We start from the raw sequence: 21,317 nt of genomic DNA, 5'->3' as shown, positions 1-21,317 counted from the left end.
TGGCCCTAGCAAGCAACAAAATACACTGAAAAATAAGAATGCATCAAATTAAGCTTAAATTAATTAAAATATAAAAGAGAAAAAGATAGAAAAATCAAAGTCTAGTAAGATGTGAAGACTTTTGAATTTGATTGTATCCCATAATTATTTTACTAGTTGTTACACCCACCACGAGCTAAGACTGTACGATAGTCGATACTTTGACTGTGTCTTCGGGGTAAATATCACTAGATTTGCTTTCTTTGCAAAACCACTTTCATAATTTGTTTTTTTATAAACAGACTTCGACAAATCCTCAAGGGTTATTTTGTTCTCACTCAGGTCAAAGAACTTCTTTGGCTTGGGTGAGAAGGACTTAACTTCTAAGGATTTGAAGAAGATTTTTTTTTCTAAAAAAGTTGATGGGAATGATTTTACAAAGAAGGCTACTTGGAGATCACTACCCTCAAAGACATGGTCAGACAATCGACTTTCATCCAGCCTTTGCTCGAATTGGGTGTTACAGCAACTGGGAAAAAGTTGTGGGATATCATCGTATTCAAAAGTACTAACATCTTGCTAGTAATTTGATTATATCTTTTTCTCTTTTTACATTTTAATTAATTTTAAACTTAATTAAGTTGATGCGTGCTTATTTTTCCAATTTATATAGCTGCTTGCTAGTACTAAAAAATGATAGGTTCAAAAGGAAAGAAAACGATGAATCGAGACAAAGGCTTATCTGCACCTATTCTACGGTTTTCAAGACCCATGCTCTGGTGATAAAGCATATATGGGCGGCTCATCACCTAGTTCATTTGTACCACCACTAAAGAATGTCATAAAAAAAAAATGGGAGAAGCAGCAGTTCTGTTGACAAAGACGAATACAATTACGGTGACAAGCTATAGGGAGTTGCCAAGTTTTAATAATTTTTGATCAGGTATCCCGTATATGATAGGAGAAGTCTGTTGAGTTGGTTATGATGAGGTGGCTCAATTCTATTATGAGCAGTTAGTTCAGCTGATGCTGACAATCTAGTTGTTAGTGAAGTGGAAATTGAATTAGAAATGTGTAAATTTCTTTGTTTGATATGTTGTTCATGATTTGCTTCTCAGTATTTTATAGAAAGAGTTGTAGTTAAGGAGGTGGGTGGGTTTTTTGGATATCTAGAGCTATATAGGAGCAAGCTATATAGGAGTAACTACAGATGCTGAATTTTAAAATCTGTAACTCAATAAATGATCTTCAAAACCAGCGTTGTTAAAAGCATTGACCAGACTGAAGCTCAAAGACCTCCTGGAGCTTAGGCACAAAGCACAAATGCACACTTGATAAATGTGATGCGCACATTTTAAAAAAAAAAAAAATTAATAAGCTAATTTTTTTTATTAATAGTCAATACAACAATTAAGTGATCAATTGATCATATAAATTATAATAAAACATTCCGTATAATTTATATAACATTTATATAATTCTCTTGAGCTTTACAAAATATATGCAACCATGATATTTGATGGTCATGATTACAAAACATGCTTAAATCAAAATAAGAGTATAGAACCAAAAAGGCGCAGGCTAAAAAGAACTAGAATGTTAAGTAATGTTATCTTTGCCTAACAAAATCAATGCAAATATGCAATGCAATCCTAATCTACATAATCATCATTCTCATTAAGCAAGGGACCATCATCATTATCACCACAAGATTTATAGCCCCCATCATTTTCCTCATCATCTTCATCTCCATCATGAGGATCATATTGTGAACTAGAACTTGAACCTGTTACTCGTCCTAATGGCCCCATTCTTGATTTCAAGTTGAATCTTTCTTCTTCAACTCTAGATTCTAGAAGCTCTCATAACACTACTCCATGTCAAAATATCATCATCATAGGCAAGATCATCTATAGAAAATTCATCTAGTTCATCTTTTTCTACTCTTCTAGTCAATCCATCATTGCTATCATCTATTAAATGTATGGTAGCATACCACACTATTAGTTTTTATATATTAAATCAATAGTTTATATCAAACATATTTAGATCTAATGGTTAAAAATCAAATCAAGAATTAAAAAAAAAAAAAAAAAAGCTCAAAAAAACATGTTTCGCGCATAATAAAAAAGCTCTAAAAGACGCGACTAAGGGCGTGCTTTTGTGAGGGTGCATCACTTTAGAGGGAAAGAGTCTCAAAACCTGTGCACTGTATACTTTACACTTAAGTGCGCTTTTAACAACACTAGTATCTGCTTATTCCATTCTCATTTCGAATGGCAGGTCTACTGAGTCAGTAGTAACTCTGCTGAGTCTGATCCCAAGGGTGAAGATATACATTAAGCACTGTTTTTGAGTTGGACACATGCTAACAAAAAATGGAATACGTCAGCAGCAACACTTTAATTAGGACATTTGTTGATTCACCAGAGGATCTTGTAATAATGTTGTTATATTTTAATGCTATGCTATTGCCAATAGCCTATTGGCAATATGGCATGTACTATGAGAGGTTTTCTGTTTTGGCTTATCTTTTAAAATTTTTCTAATGCATTTTAAAAAGAATTTTCTTTGGTAATTTTTGTTTTTTATATATATAATACTGTATATTAGGCTTCAAATCAAGCACACATATACACTACACATATTTACAAATGATATATATATAAATACACTACACGTATTTACAAATGATATATATATATTATATATATATATCAGTAAAAGTTTCGCGAACATGAGACAATAAGAAACAGTTTTCCTCTTTGTGTTTATATAAGGAGGGAAAATCTCTAAAATAGGTTATAAATCTTTTTTTGCTTCTAGTTAATTGGTTTGCCAGTTTCCACTTAATGATCATAAGTTTTTTACTAAACAGGATATGATGAAACCAATTATTAATTTGCATTGAGAAGAAATTACAAGAATGCTACACAACGATAATTACAAGTAACATGTTAAAATATATTTAATTAGCAAATACTCCCGTCATTTTGTTGGAGTTTTCATGCATTTGTAGGCAATCTTTGCATATTAATTTAATTATTATTGTCCCATTTCAAATCGAGGGACATCTCCTGATCTCTAGATTTTGGTTTTGACATTCAATGGCTAATTAGCCCTTAAAAAGGTTTTTTTTTTTTGGTTTTGTTTTTCTTTTTGGGAAAGCAATTTGAGGCTTGAAAGGGACATGGACAGTTAGGGCCATATCGTTACATACAATAAAATGTCTTATAAAAGTTTTCGTCGGGTCCATAGCTCCCATGTTATACACACAGTTATGCCTCTGCTAGGACCCATTCGGCAGGACGAGGACCTTTTGGAAATTCAAGAGGTTAGAGTAGGAAATAATTGGAACTTTTCTGGCTACTCCTTTCATTTCCCACCTAACATTTTAAATTTACTAAGAGCTGTCCCTTTTCCTTTGTGCTCAACATGTGATAAAATTGTTTGGGCATCTTCTCCCTCTGGTGCTTTTGAGGCTAAGAATGCTTACCTTCTAGCCAAGGGTGTTTCAACTCACCAACCCCATTTTGTTTGATCTTGGATTTGGAAGCTTGACTCATTACCAAAAATCCAGCACTTCTTTTGGAAATGTCTTTGTCAAAGTATCCCCACAAAAGAGGTTCTTGCTAGTCGTGGGTTTATGGGAGATGTAACTTGTCAGCTTTGTAACGATGAGAGGGAATCAATCATTCATCTTCTTAGAGATTGCCCTTATGCAAAGGCATTTTGAGAGAGCTCACAAGCTCCTAATATTGTTCAAAACTTCTTCTCTCTAGATCTCCCTTCTTGGCTCAAGATTAATGCTGGCAACAAATCTATATGGCATGAGTTTCTCCCATGGAATATTTTCTTTGCCTTTGTTGTTTGGAACCTTTGGACCCACAGGAATAAGGTGATTTTTAAGAATATGCTGTTGAGGAGTAATCTCAAAAGAGAAGTCTATGCTGCTGCAAATGAATTCCTCTTTTGTGCTTCGCGAACAACCATGCTTAAAAGGAAACAAAGCCTCCAAATCAAGTGGTCCAAGCTCGAATCTGGATGGGTTAAACTCAATACGGATGGCTCCTCTATAAGCAATCCAGGGCTGGCGAGATGTGGAGGTTTAATTCGCGATCATAATGGGTTAAACTCAAAAGAGAAGTCCATGCTGCTGCAAATGAATTCCTCTTTTGTGCTTCCCGGACAACCATGCTTAAAAGGAAACAAAGCCTCCAAATTAAGTGGTCCAAGCCCGAATCTGGATGGGTTAAACTCAATACGGATGGCTCCTCTATAGCCAATCTGGGGCTAGCGGGATGTGGAGGTTTAATTCACGATCATAATGGGAGGTGGATTAAAGGTTTCACCAGGTCCATTGGCCAAGCCTCTAGTGTAGAAGCTGAGCTCTGGGCCTTGAGAGATGGCCTTATGCTATGTGTTAATTTAAATTTATTGGCTGTTGAAATTGAATTTGATGTTGTAATTATGCTTAGATGGGTAGCTAGTGGTGATAATTGTAATTTACATCATGTCTCCCTTATAATGGATTGCAGGACCCTCATCAACCAAATCCCTCAAGTAAGGATGAAGCATTGCTATCGTGAAGCTAATAAATGTGCAGACGCTCTAGCAAAGATGGGAGCCAATTTAAACTAAGATCTTTTGCTATTTGATAGTCCGCTTGTGAACCTTTCTATGCTTCTGTTTTATGACACTGCTAGCATGTATTATGAGAGACTTCGGTCTCTGTATGTTGACTCTTCTAATTTCCTTAATGATTATCGTTTTTCTACCCAAAAAAAGTAATGCCTCTGCATAGCATTAATTTTGTTATTATTATTATTATTTTTCAATAGCGGACCCAACCTAATCCCTTTACCCATGAGAAATCACTGTGAGGTTTCGAGGTTTTGAGTTGAATTGAGTTGGATAAAATTAGTTGTATTTGTGGGTTGAACGTGGATGATGGAACATAAATCCACTTTTATAGTTGAGAAGTTGAGGTGGAGTTCAAATCATAAATAAATATAAGACACCATAAAAATGCCATCACCGATTGGCTATTATACAAACCTTAAAACTTTTTTTTTTTTTTTTGGAGAACCGTACAAACCTTAAAACATTGATCCACTTGAATCTAAACACACATACATTGGTTTTGGCCAACCAACATACATTTATGGGTAAATTACATTGACATTCTTAAAGGTTCTTTGTTATTACATCCTCCTCCCCTCTAGTGTGGACTAGGACACTCACCCTCTTTAAAATTTATATCTCCCTTAAAAACAAAAGCTTTAAAAAAATATTGAATTTTCTATTTCTATTTTACCATTCCTGTCACATACTCATCTAAACAAAAATTTGGATCTTCTCAAAAAAAAAAAAAAAACCAAAAAAAAAAAAAAATGGAAACTTTTAAACTTATGGTATAAATATTTTACATTTTACGAGGGGTAAGTCTAATGCCATGACAATTTTCACTATTTTTGCCACAATTTGTCTATATGACGAGTTATAAGTAGTAAAAATAAAATGATGAATCCTTGTGAGTCCATAATTCTACCATTTACGATTGTGACAAAGTTGTGAAAATAATTGCGTAAGTATACTTATTCTTTTACAAGAGACGAGTGTAATAACAAAAAAAAACTTTTGGACACAAATTTTCCACAATTTACATTGATACATACTCGCAATTGAAGCAAAAAGGCAGGGACAGTTTGGGAAATTAAGAATTCAACGCCCCTGACTCACTCACGTCCTCCTCTCCCTCTTCTTTAGCCCACAACACTCTATTCTCAGTCAGTCATCGCATCGACACGACACGACACGACACAGCACAACACAACACAAACCCAACACTCTCGGATTGTCTCAACTCTTACCACTTTCCGTACGATCTCTCTTCCCGATCTATAACCCCTAGGGTTTTTACAAATTCAATCAATCACTCACTCACACATATACATCACATTCCTATATATATATATATGTGTGTGTGTATGAATGTGTATCTGAAATTGTTGTTAATTTTTCATTTTCATTTTTGTTGTTGGTGCAGGAATGGCCAGAAACCTAGGGGGATTTCTGGTGCTATTTTTGGCGATTTCGATCTGCGAAGCCGCTTCGATCTTTCAGCCAATCTCAGATTCTCACCGATCTGCGGCCTTGGAGCTCTTCTCTCCCACCGATGGCTCCTTCGGAAGGTCAATTCAACCCTAAATTAACCCCTCATTCTTTGATTTCTTATTCCGCTTTGTGTTTTCGTTTCAAATTTCAATGGCTCTCTGTTTGGTCGCTGAGAAAAGCTCGAGAAATGGAGAGAAAACGGAATTCTAAATCTGCAGGGTAAATTTGAATTTGAATTGGAAGGGTTTTAGGATTTTAGTCACGAAAAATGTAAGATTTTTAGGTCAATTTTGAACCCTCAGTTTTGTATCTGGTTGATTTGAATGTTCTGATTTGATATGGTTGAAGAAATGGAGAGAATATGGGGTTTGAAGAGTGGTCAATTTATGTTTAGGGTCTTGGGATTGTATAAATAAAATGTATGGTTTGAAATTCTATTAAACCCTAATTAAATCCTCACTTTCGTAGCTGTATTGTGATTTGAAGAAATGTGGATAAATGGAACTGGAATAGTCTAATTAGAGCTGTTGGGCTGTCTTTTATATAATATGCCTCTTTCTTTAGTTAATTGCTTTTGTATAGAATTGAAATTTTAATGGTTGTATTTGATGAAAATTAACTATGTGGTTTGATATGTTACCAGCTTAGAAGAGACATATGAGGCCTTAAGAACGTTTGAGATTCTTGGAATCAAAAAAAGGCCTGATATAAGTGCCGCTTCCTGCCAATCTGTATCGGAAACTCTTGGGTCATCAACCTCGTCTTTAAAAGATGTATTCCATGCATTGAAAGTTAACAGCATATTGAAATGCAAGGTTAATGATGAAACATTCCAGGTATATTATTATATTTTGCCCTTTTTTTTACTGATGAATTGTTTGCATTTTGCAAGTCATTGACTTTGAAGAATGCGGCAATATGTATCACTAATGCTTAACTACCTTTTACTTGTGAAGGGCGTGGCCAAAAGACTTAAGGCTGTTTTGAATGATGCAAGTTCATTGCTTGACTTCTACTACTCAATTGGAAGCTTGGTACTCATTAAGGTAACTAGTTCTAATATATTAGAATGAAGTTTACATTTTTTAAATTGTTGCTTCTTCCTAAGTATTGATTATTTTTTATTAGTATTGCACACCTACCTACCTGATTTTGAACCAGTGCTCTACCCCATTTTTATGGGGGTGGAAATGCCATTTGAGCTAGAGATCACTGGCTATTTGACTGAAATTTTAATTAATCTATCAAACAAACAAAAGAAAAACTCTGAAATTTCTCCAGTCCCTTTTAAATTTCCTCTTTTTGATGCAATTATCTTATTTGTCATTGTAAAATTGTTTTTTTGTACTGAATATTGATGCTTTTGAAAGGGCCTATACTTTTTGGAGGTTTGTAACCTTTAACTTGTCCACTCTTAGCATAGCATTTTTATGTAATTTTGGTTGGTGCTTGAGCTTCTAACATGATTTTTTTAATTGGTTTTGATGCAGGACCAAAATTCTGGGGTTGATGTACTTCTTCATGATGCTGATGGAGTTTTCCGCTCCATTAAGGTTGGTTTTTATATCCCCTACTATTTAGTGGTAATTCTAAGGTGGTACTAGGTTCGGTTCTGTATACCCCCTGGAACTTGCCATGTCAGATGAGCCTTAGCACTTTCTTCCACAAGTGCTGATGTGGTGAGATTTGGGTCGGCATAGGAGATTCAGTACTGGAGCTGATTCCAGTCACTCTTTATTATTTCCATCATTGACATTGACTGTCCCAAGTAAATGAAAAAAATAATCTTGTGAATCTTTGAGCTTATATCACTTATTATTGACAGGCTTTGAGCCAGAGTGATGGAAGGTGGCGCTATAGTTCAAATAACCCTGAGTCTAGTACCTATGCTGCTGGTAATGATTTATCAGGCGCTATAGTTCAATGATTATTTTGGTATTAACTTTGGTCTTATAACTGAAGTTAGGTCTTAGCATGAGATGGTTACCAATTGCTGTATTTTGATATTTAGGATTCTTTGAATAAGCTTATGCACACCACCTGTGGTCATCATTCTTCTTTCAGGTTTAGCCCTTGAAGCACTTGCTGGAACCGTGTCATTGGCATCTTCTGAGATTGATCAGTCTTTGGTAATATAAAAGTTCTTTTGATCTTTGTTTTGAGAGCAGCTTAGAATGTTCTATGAATGTGAACAACAATCTAATATTGTACTATTTATGTTGATCAAGTCTTTGTTTGTTTACTTACCTCCTGGAGTAGTTGTGACTCAGAGTGAATAAAATTTTATTGTAATAAGTTTTATTTAATTTTAAGTGTCAATTGTATTTTATTATTAGTCCATTGGATTTGATTTTAAGTCTTTTTTAGCTATTTAAGTTATTAATATTTTAGTTAATTTCCTAGAGTCATGATTATTTTTTTCTTAAAAAAATTCAAAGATTGGGTTTTGGCCCACATCAATTAGAGTTAGGATTTATCCTAGTAGTCTATAGAAGCATGCTATTGTACTCCTATGGTGATAAGTTATTGATAATAAAATTTCTATTGGAAAATTTCTGATACCTTGGTATTGATTCTAGGCAACCCTAGTTGATGATTCTTAGTTTTTTATCCTCCTTGGTGTTGATTCCTAGGTTTCTCTGTTTTTCTGCAAAAAAATTTTTTCTGAGTATTTTGTGCTGCATCAAGGTGTTGGTTTTAAAAGTTTCTAGATTGCTATTCCAAGAGGAATTTTATCTGCCACAACTTTTATAAATTTAGTAGTCATCTTCCAATGAAGTCAACATCATTATGTGTAGCGAAATGTTTATAAGCATGTCCGTGAAATTTTGATAAGATGGAATTTCACCAAAATTCATAATACTGGCATTTGATTATTTCCATGGTGCTTAGGTAGTTACATGGTGATTCTTCTCATTTGTTCTTAACAGAATGGTAGTGTAGTTTGAAGTTATCATTTCTCAATGATTATTTGAAAGTATTACTTAAGTGGGACCAGCATTAGGTAATGACCCAATTTGAAAGTATTAGTTCCAACTTCCAATAAAAAAAGTACCAGCTTCAACTAATCTGGCAAGTTTCCCTATATTGTTAGTTTCAGCCATGTTCTTAACAAATACTGTGCCTACTGATTTTAATTTTTCAGTGCTTATGGTGTTGAATTTGAAAATTCTAAACGGAACCTTTTTTAGGTTTGTATACTTTTTTCTTTACCCCCCTATTTTAATAATGTTGGTGTTGAGAAGAATTTAATAGCCTTTTTGGGTGAATTGAGGGACAGTACTACCACTGCCTGCAGGGGTAAATTTTAATTGATCCCCCTGTATTACCCATCCATGCCCTATTCATCATCCAAGCTGAGCTTAAATGACTCGTTACAACAACCAAGGCTGGAAGACTGCTCATAAATGGGGCTCTAATTTTCCATTAGATAGACTTCCATTTTGTTCATGCCTTTACTGTTTGCTGGTATCCTGGTGCACTTGCATATAATACAAAAGAGTCTATACGCACATGTGTATATATGTAATATTTGTATGAAATCATACTCTAATCTATAGTTGTCTTTGCTAATGTTTGTTGCTTGTAATGTGGATGTGTCATCTACCTGTGTATACTTCAATATTCCATATCTTACATATGGTTATCATTATCAGATTGTTACATTGAAGAATGATATAGTGAAGCTCTTCGACAGTATTGAGAAATATGGTATGTGTAGCTCTGCCTTTTTCCCCTTAAAAGTTTCTGTGTTTCGATAATTCTGTACTTACACTTTTCAAATACTTATGTAATTTTCTACTCATTTTCCATATCACTTGCTTTACTGCAAGAACTTACTAATATTATTCTTGGCTATAAGTTGTGAAAGATGTTTTTGTTCCGAGTCCTACATATCTAAGAAATTTTTCTACACTTTGCTAGCCCGTTGTAATGTTTTGATTTATTATTCTTACAATGGCTCAATGTATGATGTACCACTTTTCTGAAAATTGTTCAACTCATGGTGGTCAAAGGCAAGCCGGGTGCTTGCCTAGGCGCCCGGGCGAGGCAAGGCACCACTAAGGCTCTAAGATGAGGTGCCTTTAGTGAGGTGCTCTCCTTTTGAGCCTAGGCAAGCAAGCAAGGTGACCGCCTTTGGCCATGAAAAAGGCCTCAATTTTATTTTATTTTATTTTAAATTTATACTTTTTTAACAGATGCTTGTTGTGAAACCTATGATTAGATTATTAATTTACTGAAGCATGTTACAAAACCTATTCTTAGACTAATAAATTTATAGAAACTTCTTGTGAAACTTATTATTAGATTAATTAATTTATAGAAGTTTTTTGTAAAACCTATTGTTAGAATAATTAATAGATTGTAAACCGTGTTAAGCCTATTTTGAAATCAATTAATAAACCTAATTTTATCATGCAACACAGTTAAATAAAAAAAAAACTTGATTATACAGTATTATTTCAATAAATTAGGTACGTATGATTTAAGTTCTATATGTATAATAACTATATTTAGAATTTGGCACCTTGTTTTCCATTTTGTCACCTCACACCTTGGGCAATATAAGGCCTTGGAACCTTAAGGTTTTAACTACATCAATTCAACTAGAAAGGATGACTTCTGGTGATTTTAGTTGCAATTAGGGATCATATTTGTGACTTACAGCTTCCTCAATAGTCTTTACCATAACTGTGAAATTGTAGTATCATGGGTAGCTCACTTACATCCATTGACAATTGGTGTGTTAATGAATCTCTTGCACTGGTTCATTGCCCCCACCTAGATGATTTTGAAAATTGGACCTGGAACTCGCTTGGTTGGGTCCATTGGAGGAAGCTGTGGCATTGGGTGGTGATTGACAGCGATATATAATTTGCATTGACAGGTGGACTAAGAATATATAAACCCTGTGTACAGGAGGTCCCCCTTCTTTCAATATAATTGCTCACTGCTTATTAAAAATTGTGGACTAAGAATGGATAAATTTTGAAAGCTTCAATGTATATTGTGCCTTAGGCTGCAAATTTTAAGACTAAAGGAAAACCTTAGCTTTGAACCCCCTCAACCAAAAAGGAAGTAAACAACTTATCCACTGAAGGCAGGGTGGCTGTAGAAAATGAACTTAGCTGTGATGGTTTGGTCTTGTTGAGCAGAAAGACGAAGGAATATATACCAAAGTGGAGCAATGTGGGTGTACATGAGAGGGCTGCAAGGGGAAGGGGATGCTTAAAGTAAGCATTGTCTGAGGCAATTAGAGAAGCAGGTAAATACTGTTGAGATAGGTCCCCATTCAAATTTTGCACATGGGAAATTATGTGGTGAAGATAGTAAGTGGCACCTTTTAAGAGTGAGGTTCCACAGTATCATGAGGGGAATTTCTTGATCTGGACCGTTGTATGTAAATATTTCACATATTGAATATGGTGACTAGTATGGATAGACTTGTATTTTGTGCGTGCACTTGCAAACATTTACTTAAACAATTTGAAGATCTATGAAACAGAAGGATTTTGATGAGTCCATTTTTGGATTTATTAATCCTTCTCTTATCTGTTTTCAGTCTCATAGTTACCTCATTTAACTGTATCACCTGTCTGCAGATGATGGATCCTTTTACTTTGACGAGAAACTTGTTGATGCACGTGAGCATCAGGGTCCTCTTTCAACTACCTCCTCAGTTGTCCGAGGGTTTACAGCTTTTGCATCTGTGACTTCTGGAAGTATAAATGTTAGTGGGAGCATACCTGTTTTGCAGGATTTCACGTTGCCTATCAGGAATTTTTTTTTCTTAGAATATCTCCTGATGCTTCAATCTTGGGTTGCAGGTTCCTGGCGACAAAATATTGGGTTTGGCAAAATTCTTCCTTGGTATTGGAATTCCTGGCAATTCCAAAGACTTCTTCAACCAAATAGACTTGTTAGCTTGCTTGGAAAGCAACAGGCAAGTGCTTTCCTGACAGTGTTCAGTTTCTTGCTCTTTTTATGTATCATATTTATAAGATGATTTTACACTTGTTTCTATGGTGAGGTTTTTCATCTGTAGCTGTTTATCTAGTAGTAGTCTTTGGAAAATAGTTTGTGTTTCTATATTCTATGGCATGTTTCATTAACATTCTAAAAAATTGTTCTAAAAATCATTGAAAACTTGTTTTGAGAATTCTTTCTTCTTATTGGTTTTCTAACCTGCAACACCCAACTCCAATTCCAACCATCTCAGCCACATTTCCAACTTGTTCCCCATACCTTAAGAGTTCTGAGTCTGCCCCTTTGAAGACTCGGCCATGTTGAGACTCATCTCCAACACCTTGTACTGTCCAGTTATTGATTTGGAGCAGTGGGCCAGTGGTGAGGCAGTGACTACAAGACCTAGATAGTAGAATGGATGGAACTCCAGAAGTGAATTCTGGATTATATAGGTTTTGGGGTGAGTGCAAAGCCGTCTCCGTCACCGTTGTCTTATGTTCTCCGTGTAATTTTGCTGGAGATGGAGGAATGGTGCAACATTGTATTGCTCAATAATTTCATGGCTGATGGTTTCAGATAGAAAAAAAGAGGGGGGGGGGGTGGGGAAGCGAGCTGGAAAAGAAAAGGTGGGCAGTGGCATTATTTATAAAATTGCCAGAGTCCGTGTTGAAAACAACTGAAAACACCTTTTAAGACGTTTGCATAATGATTTTGAGAACAAAATTTTTAAGTTGTATTTTTGCAATCACCCAACCAATCAAGTTTTTTATTTTATTTTTATAGGTGGGACCCACCACTTCTAATTATTAAAATTATGACTTGTTTTAAAACAGGAAACCAAACAACCTCCTATTATCTAATGTGTACAAAAGCATCTTATTATTTTTTTTAATCTTTCTTGTTTGATTCTTTAGTTTATATTTTCCTTCATTGTTTTGTTGGTTGGGAAATGCAAAAATTTGGATATGAAATGCTTCTGATTTTCTTTCTAATGGAGCTATACAACAGTTTTGAATGTGGCTAAGCTTTACATAGTAGTTCACTATAATTTTTTGTTTCGATCATGAAGTTACAAAATGGTGAGTTATTCTCTTCCAATCTTATAATTTCTTTTTCTGATACAGGGTGTCTGTCCCATTGATTTTATCCCTTCCAGCTACAGTGCTTTCGCTGACCAAGAAAGACCAGCTCAAGGTGTGTTTACGAATTTTAGTACATGAGAAGTTTTCAATTTGTATATTTGGTTATCAAGTAGTTTTATTTGGCTTCTCTTTCTTGATACATTTTGCTCCCAATTTTCTTCATACGCTGGTATGAAAACGACAAGTACAATGATAGCACCCTATAGGCACTAAACTCTGATTAGTGCACATCCTGAGAAAGCCAAGCTCTAATTTCTCATGTTATATTTACCTGTATCTGTCTGTGAAGTACAAAATGATGCATCTGTATGAATCTCTAATCACCATTGCATCAAAGTTTGTTATTGTGTTTTATAGGGCTCTTATATTAACTTAAACTATGCCATTTTGTAAAAATTTAATAAGGTTAAAGTGAATACTGTACTTGGATCAAGTGCACCTCCTCTGACGGTGAAGCTTGTGCGAGCATTCATTTCTGGTACAAAGGATTCTTCTGTGATTGAGAGCCTGGTAAGCTGTGACTTATTTCTCTTTTGGTTTTTTGTTGGGAAAAGTTTATTATTTTCCTACAATTTGCTTGTTTTAGATCATCCCTGATATTGATTGTCTGATGTGCCTTACTTGGTTAAATGCTCTTTGTCATTTGTGTAATAATGGCATAGGAACTTAAGTTTGACCCAGAAACTGCAGTACATTTCTTGGATGTTTTGCCAAAGAGTGTTGATGTTGGAAATTACAAATTTGTTTTTGAGGTAAGATTTTTTGTTTTTTGTGTTTTATTTTGGGTTGAGTTAATGAAGACTTAAACTACATGCAGTTTCAACTCATTACATGTTGAACTGAACTTTTTTGTAGATTGTGCTTCATGACTCTGAGGATAAAAATGTTTATGCAACTGGAGGACAAACTCAAGTACCAGTCTTTGTTACAGGATTGATCAAAATTGACAATGCAGAAATTGCAGTACTTGATAGTGACCATGGCAGTTTAGAAACTCAGAAGCAGTATGTCACATCATCCAGTGTATTTTTACTGTTTTCGGCTACATTATAGATTTCTGCTGCTTAGTCACCTTTTTTGTTGGATTCTTGTAATCACGAGATTCGTCCATACTTGCTTGATGGCGTTGTTACTTTAATATATTTTGCCTTATTTCTCTACTATTCTTAACTTTGCTTCATGTGTATGAAATTAATTTGGTGTATCTTCTATACCCTGGATCTGTTCAGGCTAGATCTGGCTGGGGAAAATGCTGTATCATTATCAGCAAACCACCTCCAAAAGCTGAGACTATCCTTTCGATTGGCCACTCCTTGCGGGAATATTTTTAAGCCTCATCAGGTTTGTTGTTCTTTCTGTCTGCCTCTTGAATAAATTATTTCCCATATTTAGTTTGTTGAGGAGTTTGTTTGGCTGCAGGCATTTCTCAAGTTGAGACATGAGACCAAGGTTGAACACATCTTTGTGGTGGGGAACTCTGGCAAACAGTTTGAGATCATTCTAGTTAAGTTTCTTGGATCGACTGTTTAATTTTAATTAATTAATTTAATGAAATTTTTTTCTCTCTCTCTCTCTCTCTCTCTCATGCACACAAACGTGCACACACAGAGACACTCAGTGATGCCCTACGCGAATGCTGATATGGCATGGGTATGAGGTGTAAAACTTCTGGCCTCAAATTGTTGTGGACTACAGCAAAGGTCGTGCGAGATGTGGACGCACTATAAATATGTTTCTGTTATCTTTTCATATACTTTGCTTGCTCACTTATATTACTCAGCTTTAAATTTTATATGAACTATTTTGGTGTTCAGGAGGTAGCACCTATTTTTTCAATAAAATATCATTGCTTATAAAATAATGTCGATATAAACTTGACCTTTTTATTGTCACTGGCATCTAAACGCTTAAATGTCTGGGCAATCAGTCATCCTGTAGCTGATTAATATTTTAGATATTTATCGCTTATTATAAAGAAAATATTTTAGAGACACTCTAATTAAATTCTGTAAGATAATGTAGAACACACGCACCCCCAAAATACTCAATTCACATAAAATGCTTCACTATGGTACACCTAATATTTTAAATGGCAAGTGTACCTGATGCGTTTCCAACAGCTTTCTATGCTTAGAAAGGAAACCTGACAATGACATTAAAGATGTATTCAGCATGAACAACATGACATATTTATTTGATTTGGAAGGGTGCCTATAGCGGCCCCTGTATGTTCTGGGAAACTGGAAAGCATGTGCCCTAGTCACCATGGGAATTTGTGGTCTGTGATTTAGTGAAGAATCTATTTTAGCCCCATTTTTGTCACTGTTTACAGACATTTGTCAAGATTTTGTTTTAGGACTAAAAGCATTTGATGTGCAGATATCTACCAGCATCTGTTTGCTAGCTCACTAATCAATGAACCAATTATGCTATTACCCATGGTTTTTGGAAAATACCATTCCTTATTTTTCTCATCTTTGGCAAATTTATCTTGCAGGATTTTCTTGGACTAGTTGAGAAGTTTTTCTATCTCTCGGGCCGATATGACATTGAACTCACTGTTGGCGATGCTGTTATGGTAAGCATTGCTTTTTGTCTCAGAGTTTGTCAATCTGTATTTTTTTGACAGTCCAAGCAAATTTGTTGTGTTCCAGGAGAACTCCTTTTTGCGGGCTGTTGGCCATGTCGAACTAGATCTACCTGAAGCACCTGAGAAGGCACCCCGCCCTCCTCCACTGGCTGTTGATCCCTCCTCAAGATATGGGCCCAAAGCAGAGATAACCCACATTTTCAGATCTCCAGAAAAACGTCCACCTCAGGAACTCTCTTTAGCTTTTCTGGGTCTTACCCTTTTGCCATTAGTTGGATTTTTGATTGGGGTGAGTCTTTTTTACTGAGAATTCTCAATAAATTATTTTTAATTGTAATATCATGTTCTCAAAACTCTTGTTGGCCAATTAAAGTTTAGTTTGACCAATTGTTAAGTTATATAGGACCAATTAATCTCAGATATAAATTTTCAAGTACTGGTGAGCTCAAGTTGGTTGTTAAGTTCTTGTTGCCTTGGACATCAAAAGTTTAACACAAATAAAAACATGGCAATTTGCTTTGAGCACCATAGCATTATCCTAAATTAGTCTTTGACCGGTTTTGTTATTACCTAGTTGAGGGTGTGTGGCCAATGACTGGTTGTTCTAATGGCATTTAATCTTGCCAACTCACTTGAGAGTGATAGGTTTTGTGACCAGCTCATGTTTTGTTAGGAGAGGGTATTGTATGTTGTATATGATGTGCACACATTCTCTATTGGGATTGTTAAGCCACTAGTGTTCATTGGCCCAGAGTTAGTATGATTTGCCTCTTTTGTTTGTGATGAAGTTGTTCACTTATTTTAGAGTTCCTAATAGTTTCTTGGACGTTGAGTGATGTGTGTTAACCTGCTTTGATGTCTTCAACAGCTGTTACGCATAGGGGTGAACCTGAAAAACTTCCCTACTTCAGCAGTACCTGCTACATTTGCCCTCCTTTTCCATCTTGGCATTGCAGCTGTTCTTTTGCTCTATGTACTTTTCTGGTTGAAGGTATGTCTTACTTTGTGCTTTCATCTGCCCTCATCTGGACTTCAACTTCAAGTCAGCAAGTCTTTATTACTTCTGCCTAATAATTTGATTTCCTTAGTTTGATTTGAGGACACTCCTTCAGAATCATTGGAAAGTAATGATCTTATCCCATTTATTGTTTCTTACATGCTTTTGTGTTTTCTTGTTTCTTTCATGTACAGTTGGATCTGTTTATTACATTGAAGACTCTTTGCTTCTTGGGTACTTTCTTGATGTTTGTGGGACACAGGATCCTTTCCCACCTTGCCTCAACATCTGCCAAATTGAAATCTGCTTGAAAGTGAAAGAAGTTTCCTTTTCTCAATAGATTGAAAGAATGAGGGATTTGTCGAGAAACAGTGGGTGCACTTCCTATTCAATTTTGTAGGACCCTTTTTGGTAAATTATGTTATACATGTTTCTTAAATTTTAGTGCAGACAATGATAGCGTATATTCAAACATGGAACCACCTTGTTGTCACTCTCTCTCTAACCAGTTGCTAGAACATCTATGCTTTTGCTATTTAAGTGCCTATCGAATGAATTTTATTCATCATTCCGGTTGTAGAAAACGCCCCGTATAGGCCATGCGCATTTTTGCCCATATGTACTGCCAAATTATCTATATAACTGGCATGCCAGAGTTGCCTCCTTCCCGGTCCTCTCATACTAGTTCTAGAATCTGGACCTGGACCATGAAACCCATGGAAATCCACCATCGTTCTTTATTGCCAAAGCAGCCCATTCTATACCATGAACACATCAAACCTGGTGAGCAATCATACGTATTAACGTATGTGCTTGAACTATGTGTACACATGAGAAGGGTTTTGCATATAATGTTACATAGGATGACTTGTGAGACTCGCAAATTTATAGTAAGGCTTGGAGAATTCTGGAAAGATGAAACATGCAAATTAGCTTACAACAAACGCAGCAAGATCAATCACATAAACCCCCGCTCGGCATAAGTGCATCATCAGTAAAGTATGAAATAGGCGAAGTATTGTACATCAAGGGATTATAGAAAATAAACAAGGATGGAGCAATGAGGGTGATCAATGGAAACATAGTTCTTGGAAAACAGGAAAAGGTGGGATAAGTTAGAAGGTTTCATTGCATTACACCTCACTCTTAAGGCCATAATAAACTAGCAATAGTCTCAAAAGCTAACTTTGTTCGATATATTTGATATTTACAACGAGAGCAAGAAGATTTGAGCTTTGGATGTCTTAATTAAAAATATCCTGAGTTGTCAACCAATTGAGTTACAAGCCTTGCTATAAATTACAGAGAAAAATTGCATATTCTTGTGTTGATAAGAATAAAGAAAAGGTTTCTTAATTTTTAAGTATGAAGTGTATTTGTTTGTGTTGTTGTTGTCCTTTTTTTTTTTGGGGGGGGGGGGGGTGTTTAAATTCATCATTGAATATATACCTAACACGTGTACACCTTAACAAAAGGTATTTATTATATAAACTATATATACCTTAACAATAGGTATTTTCAATACTTGGAGACAATATTAAAACCCGTATAGAGCTTAAAAAAAAAAAAAACCAATAACAACTTACAAGGCTAAGAATGAAAAACGATTTTGTATACAAAGAATGGAAAGAGGGAAAGATGGAGAGTGATAAATTGTGAAGGATGATAGCGGTTATGTTAGGCTAAGGCTAGAAGATAGATAGTGCAAGATGCACAATTTCGTATGCAAAGTCAGTAGTGGAAAATAGGGAAAGATGGAGAGTGATAAAACTGTGAGGGATGATAGCTATGTGGGGTTGAAAAAAAAACACATGATATGACAAATTGACAACACAATTAAATCAAAAAAATTTGTTGAGATTTTATTGAACGAACGTTATTATATGGGAAATGTTAACAAGCATCGTGTCGTACTTATTAAGATTTTCTTATATGGATTTCACTTAATAAAAATGACAAAAAAATTATTAAAAAGGTTGTCAAAAAGGATAAAAAACTACTAAAAATTGTCAAAGATGACAAAAAGCTACAAAAAGTAAACAAAAAACTGTAAAAAAGTTATTGTTAACGGTGTTAATACAACCCTTATTATATTTGTGTTCCAAGAACGAAATACACTAAGTAAAAGATGAGAATCTCCTTATTTTTTTTAAGGACAGTGTGTATTACACACTGGTATCTTGGTGTGCATCATCATACAAGCGTATAAATCCACTAAAATTATAACTTTAAGCCATGTTTTGACTATTTCAGTGCACTTATACAGCATCTACACAAGTGTAACAAATAACAATATACACATCTTTAATGAAATGACGACAATGAACGAGAATCTCACTTTAATTTTTACTGCATGGGTAGGTTTGAATCTAAAGCATGGAAATCTCTAATTCAGTAATTGTGTTGCCGAATTGCTTGTCTTTAATATCAAGTGAAAAAAAAGTCATGCACATTTTCAATGAAATCATTGAAATGACGTGACAATGACTTGGGAATCTTTCAGATTTTTATCTTTTATTTATTTTTATTTTACATTATCATAGTTCTAACTTTTAAATTTTAACAGAGGAAATTTCTGTATTTTATAGAAAAAATTCTTGTCTATTTTAATATAAATTTTTTATTTTTTATTTAATTAAGTTTTAAAATATTCACATCAAATTATTTATTTAAAATTATATTTCAATAAAAACATCAATTTTAAATTGTTTTTCTCTTTTTACACACCACAACCACTATTAATTATCATTTTTCATTATAAAAAACTGAAATACACAATAATGTGGCGTTTGGTACGGGGGAATCCACATTACTTCTGGCATCCAGATTCCTAGGAATGTGATTCCTAGGAATCACATTCCTAGGAATGTATTTATTCCTATGTTTGGTTTCATTTGGAGATTACTAGGAATGTGAGATGATAATGTTTGGTGTATTCCCAAGAATCTTAAATGAATTATTTATTTTTCCCATTTTGTCCTTAGATTTGAATGTGAACTACTAAGTCCTTTAAAAAAAACTTCCTTTAAATAAATAATGAAAAATATATATAAACTATTAAAAATATCTTCCTCTAAATAGATAGATAAAAAAAATATTTTAGAATTAATATGAAATTGACATTTTTAATCAATGATATTGTAATTTGCTCAATCGACAGGTAAACAAGGGTGTCACAGAATGAGGCTGGACTCTCTTAGTTTAGGAGCCTCGCCTTTTTTTGTATCATTGTAAAATAAAAATTAAAAGCACCAGAGAGGATACAAATTATTGACATGTACTGTAACATATGAATCTAGAAACAAAGCTATAAATCCAAAAAAAAAAAAAAGACTACATGAAGCTACTAATTAGATCTATATTTCTAGAAACTAAACAAAACTAAGATCTGAGATACGGATAGAAACATTAACAAATTCTCATGAAAATAAATTCATTAAAGTTTTGTTGAACAATACACACAACAGTAAATATGATTTCTCAAAAAAAAAAAAAAAAAAAGTAAAATTGAATACCTGGCAATAATGGAGAGTCTCTTTCAAACTTTTTTTTTTCACACGTAAAATCTAAATAGAACCTTGTTAAAAAATATATTAACAGGGTTGTTTATCCTTATATTGTTTTGGTGGGAAAAGATAAAGACAAAAGAGAAGATATTGATAATTTGTTTATAGTTTATCTTAATTGCTTAAATAATAAGGAAAAGGGTTAAAATTGTCAATTTATAAAAAAATATAATTTCTTTTAAGCTTGGGAATCTGGATTCCTACCTGTTTTAAAGGGAATCCACATTCCCACTGAGAGGGGTTTAAGAGGGGAATCCAGATTCCCCTGGCATCTGATTCCCAAGCGTAATTTGCAACCAAACATAGGAATCTTTAAACATTCCTGGGAATCCTAAAACATTCCCCCATACCAAACGCCACATAAATATATTTTCACAAAGGAAAATGCTATGTTCACAATATTTTTACAACAAATCTTATGTGGCAGGTTGTTATAGATTGTTAATGGTGGGGTAGAAAAGTAATTTTAGTGATAAGTTTAAATTTAAACTAATAACAACTAACCACCTCTGATTTGTTGTGAAAATATTATAAAAATGTTGTAGATGTAGCACCTCTTTCACAAATATTATAACAAAAATGCATTTTGCATAGTAAATGCATAAATTAATGCGGTTTTTTTAACTTTACTCTATTTTACAGAAATACTATTTATATACAACAATGTTATTTTATAAAGAGTTTTAGCTTGTTAACATAGAAGGCTTTTTCCTTTGAACTGCTTTCTTCTGAGGAACTTATCAGAACCTCCAACCACTAGCCATGACGGATCTATTGAGAATAAATTAGGTACTTGGGTCCAAACTTATTAATGACATATATTATTATGACACTATAGAAAATAACATAAAAGTATGGAATAGAACCCATATTAGTAAACCATTTTGATTTTATAAATATTTTTATAAAAAATTAAAAAAACTTCTTACTTTTTTTTTTACTGTTTTTTAAAATTTTCA

The 21,317-nt window shown here is 34.3% G+C and overlaps 1 protein-coding gene across 1 annotated transcript; it reads left to right on the top strand.

The window, feature by feature from the left end:
* Positions 1 to 5,719: 5,719 nt before the first annotated feature.
* Positions 5,720 to 17,360, top strand: LOC142619284 (dolichyl-diphosphooligosaccharide--protein glycosyltransferase subunit 2). The gene is made up of 20 exons (XM_075792346.1): positions 5,720 to 5,860; positions 6,029 to 6,173; positions 6,740 to 6,932; positions 7,053 to 7,142; positions 7,587 to 7,649; positions 7,922 to 7,991; positions 8,161 to 8,225; positions 9,753 to 9,807; positions 11,700 to 11,827; positions 11,925 to 12,040; positions 13,188 to 13,257; positions 13,611 to 13,715; positions 13,868 to 13,957; positions 14,061 to 14,209; positions 14,435 to 14,546; positions 14,625 to 14,708; positions 15,703 to 15,783; positions 15,860 to 16,084; positions 16,664 to 16,786; positions 16,987 to 17,360. The coding sequence occupies exons 2-20, from the start codon at positions 6,031 to 6,033 to the stop codon at positions 17,101 to 17,103; spliced, it is 2,079 nt and encodes a 692-aa protein (XP_075648461.1). The 5' UTR covers positions 5,720 to 5,860; positions 6,029 to 6,030; the 3' UTR covers positions 17,104 to 17,360.
* Positions 17,361 to 21,317: the final 3,957 nt, after the last annotated feature.

Source organism: Castanea sativa, chromosome 12, assembly GCF_040712315.1.
Source record: "Castanea sativa cultivar Marrone di Chiusa Pesio chromosome 12, ASM4071231v1".
NCBI lineage: Eukaryota > Viridiplantae > Streptophyta > Magnoliopsida > Fagales > Fagaceae > Castanea > Castanea sativa.
The sequence above is the reverse complement of the archived record's forward strand: the minus strand, read 5'-3'. Positions and strand labels throughout refer to the sequence as shown.

Excerpts from the sequence above, each read along its gene's own strand:
- LOC142619284 (XM_075792346.1), top strand. The coding sequence starts at position 6,031 with ATGGCCAGAAACCTAGGGGGATTTCTGGTGCTATTTTTGGCGATTTCG. Across the intron at positions 7,650-7,921 it reads GAGTTTTCCGCTCCATTAAG|GCTTTGAGCCAGAGTGATGG; the intron begins GTTGGTTTTTAT and ends TATTATTGACAG. Across the intron at positions 15,784-15,859 it reads CTGTTGGCGATGCTGTTATG|GAGAACTCCTTTTTGCGGGC; the intron begins GTAAGCATTGCT and ends GTTGTGTTCCAG.